Source organism: Trematomus bernacchii, unplaced genomic scaffold, assembly GCF_902827165.1.
Source record: "Trematomus bernacchii unplaced genomic scaffold, fTreBer1.1, whole genome shotgun sequence".
Classification (NCBI taxonomy): domain Eukaryota; kingdom Metazoa; phylum Chordata; class Actinopteri; order Perciformes; family Nototheniidae; genus Trematomus; species Trematomus bernacchii.
In genome coordinates this window covers 312314-326157 of record NW_022987910.1, presented here as the reverse complement: position 1 = coordinate 326157, position 13844 = coordinate 312314, and the positions used below count along the sequence as shown (strand labels likewise).

Sequence of the window (13844 nt, the reverse complement as noted above, 5' to 3'; positions counted from 1 at the left end):
TTATGCTGGATACAAGTGTCTGTAATGCAAATAAATGGTACAAACTCACACGAGCACAGGGAAGAGATCACAGTTTTTAATATTTTGAAAAAAAAAGAACCCAAGTAAAACATTTAATCCGTTCATACAAAACATGGTACGAAGTCTACCTCACAAAAACGCCTGCGACTAGAATCTGAGAGGAAATTAAAAAGATGTACAAGGAAATAAAACAAAAAAGCAGAGGGGGAAAAAAAACAAAAAATACATTTGACCACATGCCAACAGTGCCAATCTGCCCCAAAGTCCCTTTACAGTAGATCAACATCTCCGTCCTGCGCTCAGATGAGCAGTAATAGTTGGGATAGTCTGGCTTTGAAAAAGGAACATAAATCGGTGATAAGAGGTTCAGATAGATGTTCCTTTTCTCCAGGTTCTCCCGAACTAATCCCTCCCTCCATGGCGAACTCAAGGGCTGGAGTGGTTTCTATCTGCTCAACTCCTAGTATGGCCGCTCTCTTCTGTCGTCTCTACGGTCACCTCTGCAAGGGAAAGACAGATGTGCGTTACCAGCTGAATATTTTTTCTGAAGAACATCGACTTCTGTCATTGAATTAACCGCTATCATAGACAGACAAAGATGAGTGAAATAGTGTCAATTTCCCCTCATTAACCTTCCCCTTCCTTTCAGTAAAAAAAGAAGCAGGCAACAGCACTTCACCTTCAGTGAGCAGCAATATATCAACAATTGCAAATACTAATGACCCTCCAAAGGACAAAAACAAAGTGCCCGCCCCCCCTTCCCGTGACTCCCGGTGTAGTGGAATATTTAGACTCTAGACAAATTAATTAGCAGGGAGTGTCTGTAAGAACCATGGTGAGACTACAGACCCGATCAGATATTGGTAGTTTGTTTACACCAAGAGGGTAAGGGGCAAGAATAGTTATACTCAAATCAGTGAGTATGCACCATACAACCATATCAAACAGCCGTCTATTGACACTACTTCTCCACAAAGAAAACAATCAAATGTAAAGGCCTTTGCCATCTCTTGAATTTTAAAAGGCAGTGGCGATTCATTGGTCAATGTCTCAATTATTACATATTAAAGAATACTATAAAGATTGATAGAGAACATTTTAACCATGTTCCAGATTCATGTGCAACTATTCAGAACGATTGCGCCCTACAGTGGTCATACAACCAAACTACATCAGCAGAGACCCACAGATCAAACGGGTGTCCTTTGCATGTGATCAACAAAGAAAATGTACACACTGCCAAAAACAAACGTGATTCAACCCACCTTCCTCCCATCTTGTAACCTCCTCCTCCATATCCTCCGCCACCTCCGAAGCCTCCACGGTCTCCCCCACGGTCTCCCCCACGATCTCCCCCGCGGTCTCCACCACGGAAACCTCCTCCACGACCTCTGAAGCCACCGCCTCTGTCTCCGCCAAACCCTCCTCTGCCTCCACGGTCTGCGGACACAGCCAGAGGGATTATTCCAGTGAAACAAGGGGATCTTTTTCAGGAAGATCAACAGATGGTAAGAAAGCTTTGGAACAAAAAGGATTGAAATAAAGAAGCACTCACCTCCACCAAATCCGGCATCTCCTGGTTTGGGAGCGCCACACTTGTTACACTCCTGCCGCCGGGCGAAGTTCATGTTGCCACAAGAGCTGAGGACAAAAACAAAATGCATTTAAGACAACATCACAAATGGGGCAAATCGGGGTATGATGGTAAAAAATAAATAAAAATGTGTGAACAGTAATACATATTTTTCTAGACAAATAAAAACCAGATGCTTTGAACAGACTTGACATTTCAGGAGATAGGGTGAACTGCTTTTACAAATAATCGCCCATCATTTTTTTTGTCTTTTACATGCAGTCTAGTCTGGTTTAATTTAGAACAAGAACATGATTTAAATATTGTAAAAAATTCAATGCAATTCAATAAAGCTATTCAGCCGAGGTCTACTGTTAACAAACTTATGTCAGAATGTAATTGTTTACTTCCGAGCAATGACGGCAATTGAGAAGTCTTAACCAACGCTGGTTAAATTCACATTTTCTAATCATACCTAGACTTTTCAGATTTTAGTTAACCTGTTAAGCCCCGAGTTTTCCAGGTTTCAGGCTCGAAAATGACATTCCCAGAACAAATGACCATAACTTCACTTCTAAAAAGGGGTAAATTAATAATCTTTTTTCTCAAAGCAATGATAAACCTGTTAGTTGGATGTAGAAAAGTCAGAATCAATATAGCATTTTTTTTTTATTTTAAAGTAAATTCAGATTGAACATAGTAAAAAACTGTAAATGATTGTGTCCGTCCAAAAAAAAAAAACATTACTTATAGTGAAAACCACCCTTGAATGATGGGATAGTAGACTAAAAGCTTTAGGAATCCAAACTATAACATATAATAAGTACCCTGTATCAAGATTGATGCAAAACAAGTTAAATTTGACCTTTTTAGAGAGATTTAGAAAAGAAAAACACTTCTGGGGTCATTTGGGTGCATTTTCCATATCTCTGGCCCCCTCGTTCGATTTTGATGATTGACATCTCTTTAACCAATAGAATCGAGGGGAAGTTCCACATACACGTAAACCAAATAAGCACATACACGTAAACCAAATAAGGAGTGAGAGTGACGCGTAGCCAGAATACCCAAAACAGGAAGCGGTCATACACTCTAGTAGCTATCATTAGCAGCTAATATGAAAACTCAGTTTTTTTTACATAAAAATGTTATTATAGATTATCAAAAACATTTTCAAAGTGACAGACACATTGGATTAACCTATGGATTAACCTATGGATTAACCTTCAGCTGCGTTTTTATGCCATTGAACACAACTTTTGATCAGAATGACAGAAAAAGGTGAGCATATCTCCGTTGTTTGCTACCTAAAGCTACGTGTTGTGATGTCTGTGTTTGCTTACCCTGTCGCGAGTTCTGATCGCTCAGTGATGATACTGATATTTCTGGAATCTGTGGAATCTCAGTTTGCTAATCGATATATTGTATGTGCAGTTACGATAAGTAATAAGGGTATTTATACCGTGAGTTCTGTGCGTTAGCATTTTTTCGCTCAGGGCTCATTTAGACGCTTGTTGTGAGACTTGTGTTTTGTTTCGGTAGAAATGGTTCATATCGTCAGTTAGCCGAGTTTCTTCCCGTTAAGTGAGTATGACACATTCATAGTTTATTACATTTTAAGAAGCCCTGAGACACAGTTTTGTGAAAAAAAAGCTAGTTAAGGCTTAAATTAAACAAAGTATTGGTTCTTGTGAAATTGAGTTTGGAAATGAATGAGGACTGGTTCATTCCCAAATAAAAAATGTTTACCATATAGTTATCAACAGTTCCCCAATCACGTAATTAGCCAGGTGTTAAATGCGCCCCCTCTGCTGCAGCCCCCATCAACATACTTTAAACATTAGCATCAGAAGCAAACTAACCTGTTGGGACAGGGCCAGTCTCCTCCCTTAATGTCAAAGTTAGGTCCACCGCCTCCTCCTCCTCCACTGCCGCGGCCTCTGAAACCTGGAAGCAGAAAGCATTTGGTCAACACATTCTGGAGGGGCAATATTCACATGAGCACAAAAATAGATATTTGACGCTTGGGGCAGCTCGAGTTTTACACACCCCCACCTCCTCCACCTCCACCTCCTCCTCCTCCTCCACCTCCTCCACCACGTCCTCCTCCTCCTCTTCCTGCGCCTCCACCTCCTGCTGCTCCTCCTCTCTGTGTGAACTCAGCTCTGCGGGTGGCAAACGATACTTTGAGAGTTTTCCCGTTAAACTCCTTGCCTGTGATGAAAAGACAAAATATCCGTGAGAAGGATCCTGAACGTTTAGCAGGATTGATTTGAAAAATGTAAAGACACAACACTGATCTTACCATCAAACCAGCTGATAGCAGCTTTGGCAGAGGGCGGGTCATCGAAGGACACGGTACATTCTCCCTTTGGCTGACCGGTGGCTTTATCCGTGTAGATGTTGATCATAAGCAGGCCAGTCTTTTTGTTCAACTAAAAACACAAAATGAGGACAGGAGTCTCAGTGGATATTCTGCTCAACACGATGAAAGAATGTATTTTTTCAGGTTTCTTCCATACCTTGATGATTCCAATTTGCTTGAAGTAGTCACCAATTTCCTGAACTGTGGCGTCTTCTGACAGTCCCTGGACAAAAATTGTGTTGTTGTCAGAGTTGTCCTGATCATCTGTGGAAGAGATAGACAGAGAAGACAGCAGCAGTGATTAGATATGAGATCGACTATGTCCATCGAAAGGCGGAAATAAAGAGCAACGACTTCACAAATGATCATATCTGTATGCGATGCCATGGCAACTCTTGGTAAAAACTTGGAAGGCTGTATTACCATCTAAATGCATAAAGAGCCAAAGTAAGCAACACTTATAACAGGGTATATGCAGGAATCCTGAAGTCAAATGTAATACCTTTCAAGACCCTTTCCATACATTTTAAGACCTCATCTCTAGAGATGTCCCGATCCGATCACGTGATCGGGGATCGGAGCCGATCACGTGATTTTCAAAAGATCGGAATCGGGAGAAAGAAATCGGGGATCGGGATTTTTTTTTTTTTTATAAAATATTTTTATTATTTTATTTAATGTTACAAAACAAAAATGACCATGTTCACGTCTTAAAGTCATCCTGAGGCCTTAGTTTTGGGTTAAAATTACACAACATCATGTATGTGTTGCTTCTTTTGGGCTTGTTTTCATAGACCTGGTTGCTTATTTCTCTCAAATCTGGCAACAGAGTGGGCGCAGTGTCTAATAGTAGCAGTAAGCTAACGAGAGGCTACGTTCAGCTGGTGCCTCGGGAGTCGGGACAGAGAAAATGTCAGGAGTTTGGAAGTATTATAAAATTGAAAGCGAAGGCAGTGTAACAGCCAGATGCAATGTTTGCAAGGCGGAGGTTCCGCGTGGTGGAAAGAACAGAGCTACGTTCAACACGACCAATCTAATACAAACACCACCAACAACAACACGACGAGTACACAGCGGCCACTCAGGTAACGGCACTGAAACAACCGACACTTTCAGAGACTTTTAAAAGGAAAGAGAAACTGCCCCAGAACAGTGAAAAGGCCAAAAAAACAACAGCCAAGATAGCTGAATTCATCGCGTTGGATGACCAGCCGTTATATGTTACCTTTTTTTTCTCTTAATGCATTGCATAAAGATCGGAAAAAATCGGTATCGGCAGATTTTCAAAATCAAATGATCGGAATCGGATCAGGAGCAAAAAAAGGTGATCGGGACATCCCTACTCATCTCCACTTCGAGTTTTAACCGGTTACATTGGCGACACACTTTACTATACAGTATTGATTTTCCTTCCAACCATTTGGACGCAAACTTGCATTTCCCCATAACGATGTTGTTTAACAACCGGCGTAAACGGACCTTCGTGCGCTATAGAGCAGTGAGCACGCGATGTCCTGTTCAGATGACGTCAAATCCAACGGGATGCCATAAATAAACTACACAGAATCACACTACACACCTACGCAATGATTACATTCAGGCAAACTGTAGAATACAACCTCTTTGGACAATTTATATACTTATTGAAAACAAGCTACAAAATGTAATAACTTGGAAAATGCAGTTTAATACTTTTTAATAGCATTCATTTTCGCTGAATTGATTGATCAACTTTTAATACTTTTTAAGACCCCGCGGACACCCTGTATAAGTTCAAATAAGCAGTACCAACAGGTACTGCTTATTTGCAGAAACATAACAATTATATTGGATTAATTTCAAATTAAGATTCTTACCGTGTTCATCCCTTGAGTCCAAGTCTCGAGCGCCTGTAAAAACAGAGAAAAGGTGGAAGAACTTGAGCACATAAATGTAAGAAACTGTCGCACGGTTTCACACAAACAATTATTAACTTCATCCCTACCAATGCATAATGATAAAGGAAATTAAAGAATGTCCATGTTTACAGCTTTCTGATGGGTGTTTTCATACCGTTGCATCACATACCAACACCGTGCAACAAGAACAGAATCGTTCTGTTTTTTTTTTTTTTGAGCTTACACCAGAAATGAAAACCACCAAAACCTTCTTCGTCCTGGGAACTGCTGTCAGTTACTATCAGCCCTCGTTTTCATGCAACAAATACCATTATTTTACAACTCAGGCTCCTGTTCTTTACCGTATGTGAAGTACTTTAAGAGAAACCCTGCTAAGAATAATAGGTGGAGTCCCATGAGGTTTGGACATGAAAATGGTGGCATTCACTGAGGTTTTTTTTTAATCCCCCCTTTTTCCTTTTTGCTAAGTTCTTTCCTCCCCCACCGACACAGTTCTGATGCTCGTCACTTACCACCGTAATTTTTGTAGCCACCACGGTCACCACCTCTGCAGAGGAAAAATTGGAGATATGATGGCTTTTCCTTTGTCCCAACTGAGAGCTCAAAGCTCCACTACATCCCCATCAGTATGCACTCCCGCCAGGGTGTGCGACTATGGTGGAAATGTCTCACACGAGGAATGAGTTAGTCTTTGACATTAGAGATCATTGAACAGACGACTAGTAAAGCTCTGACTGAATAATCGGGTATACGGTTGAAGACAATACTCACATCGGTGTCACCGTTTACAATAAATGTTTTTTTTTCATTTACATGACCAAATTGGATACCAAGAGCCGGAAAACCAGCTGAATTTTCGTTCTTTGTTTAACACGAGAAGCCAAATTGGTGTGAAGGGGTGTAGCGACTGATAAGCAATCTTCCACATAGAGCATTTATGAGATCCTTTAACTGAGGTCCAAGTTTTAGTTCAATGAACACCTGTAGTATAAAATGTAGATCCATGTTAACACAACACACATGTTCGCCATCGTCAAATACACAACACTTGTATGAAACCTGTTGAATGTGAAGCAGCTGAAGATGTAGCTCCAGGTCTAATAGCATCGTTTCAGTGGCGTTTCCATGGTTCAAAAACTAACATGTGGTCCTTGAGCACAACAAACACCAACATTGACAATCTGGCATTTCATAAAAGTATGGCTCCTGGAGATTACATTTTAAAAATATGAAAGAAGAAAAAAAATGTCTTCCCTCTAGGTCAAGGTCAACTGATAACATTTAGACAGAAAAACTCATCACAAATAAAAAATGGCTTTCACTGGTTTTACGATATATATACGAATAATATGAGGCAAATAACCGCCAGTAGTGTGGAGCAACATTTGGAGTTCTTGGATAGTAACAAAGTTTGCACCCCCAGAAAGAAATAAATGCTTTACTTGTACGCAAGGGCAACACAAATATCTCTTAAACTGTGGAGGTTAAAGGACCCTTTCATGGTAAAGTGCGCCATTGTTCTCCTTGCAGAATATTTCACAGCCTCTCAAAATGTCTCTCTTCCCGTTTGAAAGACTGTTCTGTTGAAGGATGGACAAAACCTGTATGCAATTCTGGGATAATACGTCTGTATAAACTGGTCTCAGGTGTCTAAGAGCTGCAAATTGGGGGGGAATATTCAAGGTGGAAACTTTCCATGGGAAATAAATCAGCAAAAAGTAAAAAAAAGATAGGAGTCATTTGCTGAGAATGTGTTGACCATGACATGTGAAGATAGTCCACACTTTTTAACCACACCATTTTGCAAACAACTACCTAGTTTATTTTAAATAGAGCGTGAAATTGTCTAAAAGGTTATTTCGGTTGAAGGTTAACAAATGTTTTACATTAAGAATGAAAGAAAAAATGATTAATTAAAAACACTGTAGTTAGCATGCTCATTCAGGCTATATTCAACATGTTAACAGCTAGCTAGCAAACACTAGCATAATATGACACCAACGTATAAACTGTACTTCGCTTTAGGTTAGGTTCTGATGATTATATATGATAATATAATGCATTCACTTTAGTAATATAATTAAAACTTACATGAACGCATGGAGTCCTTTGGCTGTGAGCTACATGTTTGACAGGAGCATGCACTGAGCATGCAGAGGGTTATGAGATTAACCAAATGCTGGTCAACAATCAGTTCATGTTATATAAGAGTGTGCTGTTGAATGCAGTCCGTGGTTACTATTTAATAAGAATTGATCTACTATAAAAACCTGGTGTTGCTTTTTAAGTGCATTACCCCCTTAAATAGCATTAAAAAAAAAATTCTGATTAATGGAAATATGCAAAATTCTCAAACTTAACTTCCCTTGGAAACTTCCCGACCCTTTGCAACCCTAGTTGTGCTTTTCAAGCTCCTTTCCTTAAGCCTAAAGATAACAGGTAGATCCTCCTAACCTCTCAATAACCACCATTTATGCGATTAGCGATCATTGGACCTTAACAGCAATGTTGATTAAATACATCCATGTGTTTCATTTAAATTAAATCAGCCTAAAAAATAAAGTCTGAAGGGTGAGGCACCTGGAGCGCAGACAAGGTTTACCCATGTGATCTGTCACATTGGAGGAATCCAGTTTGAGAAAGAAAAAGATTTACATTTTTTTTTTTTTAAACCAGAGTTTTGGGATCTGGAGCACTAAGCAGATGACTGGGGAAATCTATGTGGGTCTAAGTAGTTGATGAGTGGCGATGTGTGGACAGGTCATGTCTCATTTCACAGTGTATAGCAGGTACCTTGGGGGCAGTGGCAGTATGCAACTTACCCCATACCAGGAGGTCCTCCTCTTCCTCCACGGTCGTATCCACTACCGCGGTCGAATCCACCACCACTGCCGCGGTCGTATCCACCGCTGCTGCCACGGTCATAGCCACCACCGCTGCCACCACCCCCACGGCCTCTGTAGCCCCCTTCTCCATCCGCACGGTCTCCCTGGTCACGTCCGAACCTCGAACCCTGACCCCCTCCTTCACCTGGTGTGCAGAATGACTTATTGAGCCACTACCCAAGTTCACTTATGAGTAAAGGTGCACTGTTAGGGGACTGCAATTTTATTTTTAGCTCAGATTCTGGTGCTGTCACTCAGCAAATGTGTTTCATGGCTGTTCATGTCGCACACAGTTGCCTGGCAAATTAGCAGCCACACAGTGTTCAAGTTAGATTAGGCACATTTCTGACCCTCTGGAAAAAAGGGTACTATTCTGACAATCTGGAAAAAGTCATTAAATGGAATTGCCGCTCAGAGAAATCCCAGAGAAGAACTAATTAAAAAAGATATTTACACCTTTACATTCTTGTGAATAATTGCTGCTCCATAAAGAGCCATTTATAAACAATTAGATACACACATCTTATATTCATACCAAATGGTTGACTCTTTAGTAGCTCTAGATTTAAAGTATAAAAATGTTTTTGTAGAATTAAATGTTCATAAGAGTAACAATTATGACATATATAGTTCCTTGAAAGAAAAGTAATTGTCTATGCACAAGTGGGCACATTTGTGTTGATTTGTGAATGCTTCCAGACAACAGATGTAGTTCCAACATGAACACAAGTTATTTGTACCTTCGCTCCATCTACCATAGTTGCTGCCGCCGCCTCCTGGTGCTGCGGGTGCTGCTGCTGGTGCTGGTGGTGGTGGTCCTCCTCCTCCTCCTCCTCCTCGGCTCTGGCCTCCGTAGGAACTCTGTCCATAGCTGTCTCCACCTGGAGCCTGGCTACCATAGGAGCTTTGCTGCCCGTAAGACGACGATTTGTTGCCATACCTTGAAGTGGTTTGAGCAAAAAATTGTTAGTTAGCAAAAAACTAAGATGTAAATATTGGTCTCAATTGGTCGTTTTCATCTTTGATCAGAACGGTAAGACAGGAAGTTGTCATTAATTAGTCGTTTCTGGTATTGTTCAATAATGCTACATCAATTATAGTTGAGAATGCATGTTACTAAGCTATTGTGACATAGAAAAGGTCTTACCCAGAGGAATCTTGTCCGTACGTATCAAAGCTCTGTTCCGGAGGAGGTTGGCCATAGCCTCCTGACAAAGACAATTCACAAGTGAGAAAGATACTTCTTTGAGATCAAATGCATTGTATAATTCTATTTATTGTACTTTTCTATTTGTATACCTTCACATTAACAAATATCATCTGAACTACGACTTTTGAAAACACCATGAATATACAACTTTCCATTTAACTGAACAAATTCCATCAGAAATATTCTCATAGACTAAAAAAGGTTTACATTTTGAGCAAGAATTTAATGACTTAATATGCATTATCGCAATGTATTATTCAAAGCTGTTCAGCAAATTGACACAGTAGACATGACCGTACCTTGTGTTGCAGCGCCTGGTGCAGCGCCTGGTGCAGCGCCTGGTGCAGCGCCGGGTGCAGCGCCTGGCTGTCCATAGCCAGGGTAACTCTGTCCATTTCCTTGTCCATAACCCTGTCAATCAGAACGCTTGGGTTTTCAGATTATGATTTTAAAAAAACAACAATTTGAATTATAAAGATTACAGCAAACAGGCTGGTGGTAAATTGGGGAAGGGTCTTACCTGTCCACTCTGCTGACCGCCGTATGACCCATAGCTTCAAAACAGAAGACAAACGCAGTTAAATAATGGTTCGAGATGCATTGAAAAACTCTATTGAGTCGTTGGTATAAATGTTCAGGGGAAATTTGCCAAATGTTATGTTGAGGTCCAATCAATGCTAAATGTATTTGAATAAACAATAAATGATTCAGTGCATGCTGCGTTGACAGCCTAAGCATTGGCCTCTCTGCTCCATTTAATCTCTGTCTCATAGTTTAGATGCTATTTACTCTGGTAGGAAAGGAACAAGTTTGCAATACAACTACATTTTTCCTATCTTAACACTTCACTTACAAAGAGACTAGAAGGCTAAAATAGCCTGTGGGTCCCTCATACCACTAACTAGGTCAGTGTCATGTGACAACACATTTTGCAGCCTATTTCTTTTTTAATATAACACTGAGGAATGTGTTGCTTTAAATGACTAAATATGCCACCAACACTCCTTGGACGTCATAAAAAGTCTCGAGTACCAATACTTGGGTACATCATTTATTTGAACCCTGATGTCCTGTGTTCATACTAGATGCAACTTCATTAGCAGATCATTCAAAATAACCAACTAAATAATTAATAAATGTCTCTTTGTCACCATTTTATGTTAGAGTAAACTACAATATTAAGGTGTTAAACTGACAAAAGACATTTAACACATCGGGCTTAGAAAAAGTGTCTCATCAAGTATATCAGACCTTTTATAGAGCAAACCATTACGTTTAGATAATCAGGAGTTCAATATATACCAAACATATTCCATTTAAACACTTAACACTTAAATCACTCTACCATAATTTATCTCCAATTGCTCCTGCATAACTTGTATTCAATTTGGTTTATGGGCCTACTATGATTTATTTATGTTACTATATATAGCTATCTGAAGCTCATGTATAATTATTTATATTGTTGTGCTGCTGCAACACCAACATACAAATAATCAGAAATGGTTTAATTACCAAAAAGGTTTAAACATACAAGGAATTTGCTTTGGAGTAAAATGGTGCATACAAAAACACAAAGAAAAACATGTTGATGAAGAAAGGAGCTAAATATAGTACTGTTATAAAAAGCTATCCTAAAAACTATTTTAACCACAATTGTAACACAAAATATAGGTAAGGAACAGAGTATAGTGAAATAAAATAATATATTGTCATTACCTCTGTGAGCCACCGTAGCCTGAATCTGAAAGAGAAACAAAACAGGGTTGAATCTTGCTAAATAACAAAGTGACTATATGCACTGCTAGCTTGAAGGCAGAAAATAGGGCAACCGAAGGCCCGTACCCACGCCAATCCACCAAAAATGGCGGTCAATTCGCTTTAGGCTAACTCTTGAAACGAGACAAACTACGAAATGTGTATACATGCTGTCCATACCCGGCATGATTATCTTTACATGAACCCATATTAAATGCAAATATTGCCAAATTATCTTTAAACTAGATGTGTGTACGTTTCGTGTCTCGTTTGGCAGGAAAACATAAGCATCGATATAAACAAAGACGCGTTCATGCTAGCACCTCAAGCTAACTACGACTAGGCCCTTTCACTCTGCGGTACACACATATTATAGATTGTTGGCACATTCATGGGGTTTTAAATGAGTACAGCTAAGTGTCATACGGGAGTTAACCCCCTTGTGGAAACAAATGTAGTCAAACACACGGCAAAGCTAACTTTGTTCTGTTATTGAAAGATGTTCCAGGAGATAGACGGAGCCCTCCATGGCCTCGAGGTTAACTGCTAATGTAGCTCCTATGCTATTCGTTTCACTTTTTATTAGCCTAGTTTATACAAAAAAAACAATGCAAACAATGATACACAGACAAAGGACATGTTGGCTTACCAGTGGCCATTCTGTGACGTTGTATATATAGTTAAAATACAATGAAGTGTGTTTCTTCTGATTAGCTGATAAAAACGCTGGTTGAATGTACGCAGCGCCACAGAATTGAGCCGATCACTCTGCGACAGTTCCCTTAATGTTGCTCTTCTTCTTCCTGTTGGGAACACTGCTCCTATTCAACGAGAAGTCACAAGGCCGCCACCTACTGTCTTACAGCGGGAATAAGGAGGTAGCTAGAAAATAGTGAGATTGTTCTTACTTTTCTTCTTATTGTCCCTTTTTTATAACAATATAATATTCTACTTTATTTCCCTTTTTTATTTGTATTGTTTTCCTTTTGCTTTTCATTGATTTCGTATTGTATTTCCTTTTTGCCCTGGAAATTACCTTTTTAATCCTTCCTTGAAACCTGAAGTATGTGTACACATATACGTGTGTATATAAGAATATGCTGAATTTATATTCACTCTTTTCTATCCCTAGAAACTAAAGGATCATCTTGTTTATGCAAGTCTAGCCCGCTATTAACATTGTTAAAGTGGACCTATCATGCTATATTTAAATGATATATTGTAGGGCCATACCTATATAAGGTATATGTATACGTTTCTGTTTTCAAAATACCAAACAGATCATGCATTTTAGCCATGCCTCATTTCGCTCTATGTGCTGTTTGCTGTCTACGGGTCTGATTCTGCTGACCACGCCCCCCTGCAGGAGAGAGGAGCCGTGCTCTGATCAGCTGCTGGGCTGTCAGAAGAGGGGGAGAAAAAAAGATCTCCGTCCTCCGTGTTTTATTATATAGAGTCGTTATTCATTTGTTTTAAAGCTCAATAAATAACAAAGAAGACTTTTGACCGGCACTTTTCTAATTTTGTCTGGAAGATTTAAACTTTAACGGACATCTTGACCGGCGAAACAAACTGAAACTGAAACTTTGCCGCACGGTCCCCTCGTTCCTTGGAAGAGGCGGAGAGGTGGGTGTTTGTCATCTGCTGGTGGACTAACCGGAGAGAATTACAGTGCTTGCCTCGACGGGGAGGGATTGCATTGCAGCGGGAGCAAACGCTTGCCTCGGGGAGGGAGAAAGAAAGCCACAGCGGAGAATAAACAGAAGGGTAACCATGGTAACTATGGGCGGGAAGTCTTCTTCGCTGCTCTTGTGGCAGACTACAGCGCCACTTACAGGCCTGGCATATGTACTACAGCGTCTCCAGCGCTTTCGAACGGCAATGGCCGTGGCTGTCTCCTCCTGATTGGTGGAGTTGGCCCAATAGCCGTAGCGCCTCCGTCCTGACGTCAGGACAGTGTTCAAATCTGGATCAGTTTTATCAGATCCGTTGCAGCCCCTTTTTTAGAGATTTGGGTATGGAGGAAAATAGAGAGGGTTGTGTTTTCTGACACTTGGTGAGTTCCCTGGAACACCGGGGGCACATTCATGTATAAAAGACGTACACAAGTGCATTTTGCATGATAGGTCCCCTT

General features: G+C 40.2%; 1 protein-coding gene across 3 annotated transcripts; it reads right to left on the bottom strand.

Moving 5' to 3' along the window:
• Positions 1-61: 61 nt before the first annotated feature.
• taf15 (TAF15 RNA polymerase II, TATA box binding protein (TBP)-associated factor) lies at positions 62-12535 on the bottom strand. Of its 3 annotated transcripts, none has more exons than XM_034115016.1 (16): positions 12360-12535; positions 11672-11696; positions 10473-10506; positions 10252-10363; positions 9890-9950; positions 9483-9682; positions 8680-8887; positions 6370-6404; positions 5816-5848; positions 4117-4223; positions 3900-4029; positions 3644-3808; positions 3457-3541; positions 1577-1662; positions 1287-1461; positions 62-521 (listed from the first exon to the last, which is right to left on the bottom strand). In XM_034115016.1, exons 1-16 carry the CDS (start codon positions 12367-12369, stop codon positions 482-484), a joined length of 1506 nt encoding a protein of 501 aa, XP_033970907.1. In that variant the 5' UTR covers positions 12370-12535; the 3' UTR covers positions 62-481. The 3 variants fall into 3 exon arrangements, with proteins under 3 accessions (XP_033970907.1, XP_033970908.1, XP_033970910.1); XM_034115017.1 differs by having other exon boundaries at positions 3650-3808; XM_034115019.1 differs by having other exon boundaries at positions 9498-9682.
• Between the last annotated feature and the right edge of the window lie 1309 nt (positions 12536-13844).

Excerpts from the sequence above, each read along its gene's own strand:
- taf15 (XM_034115016.1), bottom strand. Across the intron at positions 5,849-6,369 it reads TGGCTACAAAAATTACGGTG|GCGCTCGAGACTTGGACTCA; the intron begins GTAAGTGACGAG and ends CTGTTTTTACAG. Across the intron at positions 3,542-3,643 it reads TGGAGGTGGAGGAGGTGGGG|GTTTCAGAGGCCGCGGCAGT; the intron begins GTGTGTAAAACT and ends TTCTGCTTCCAG.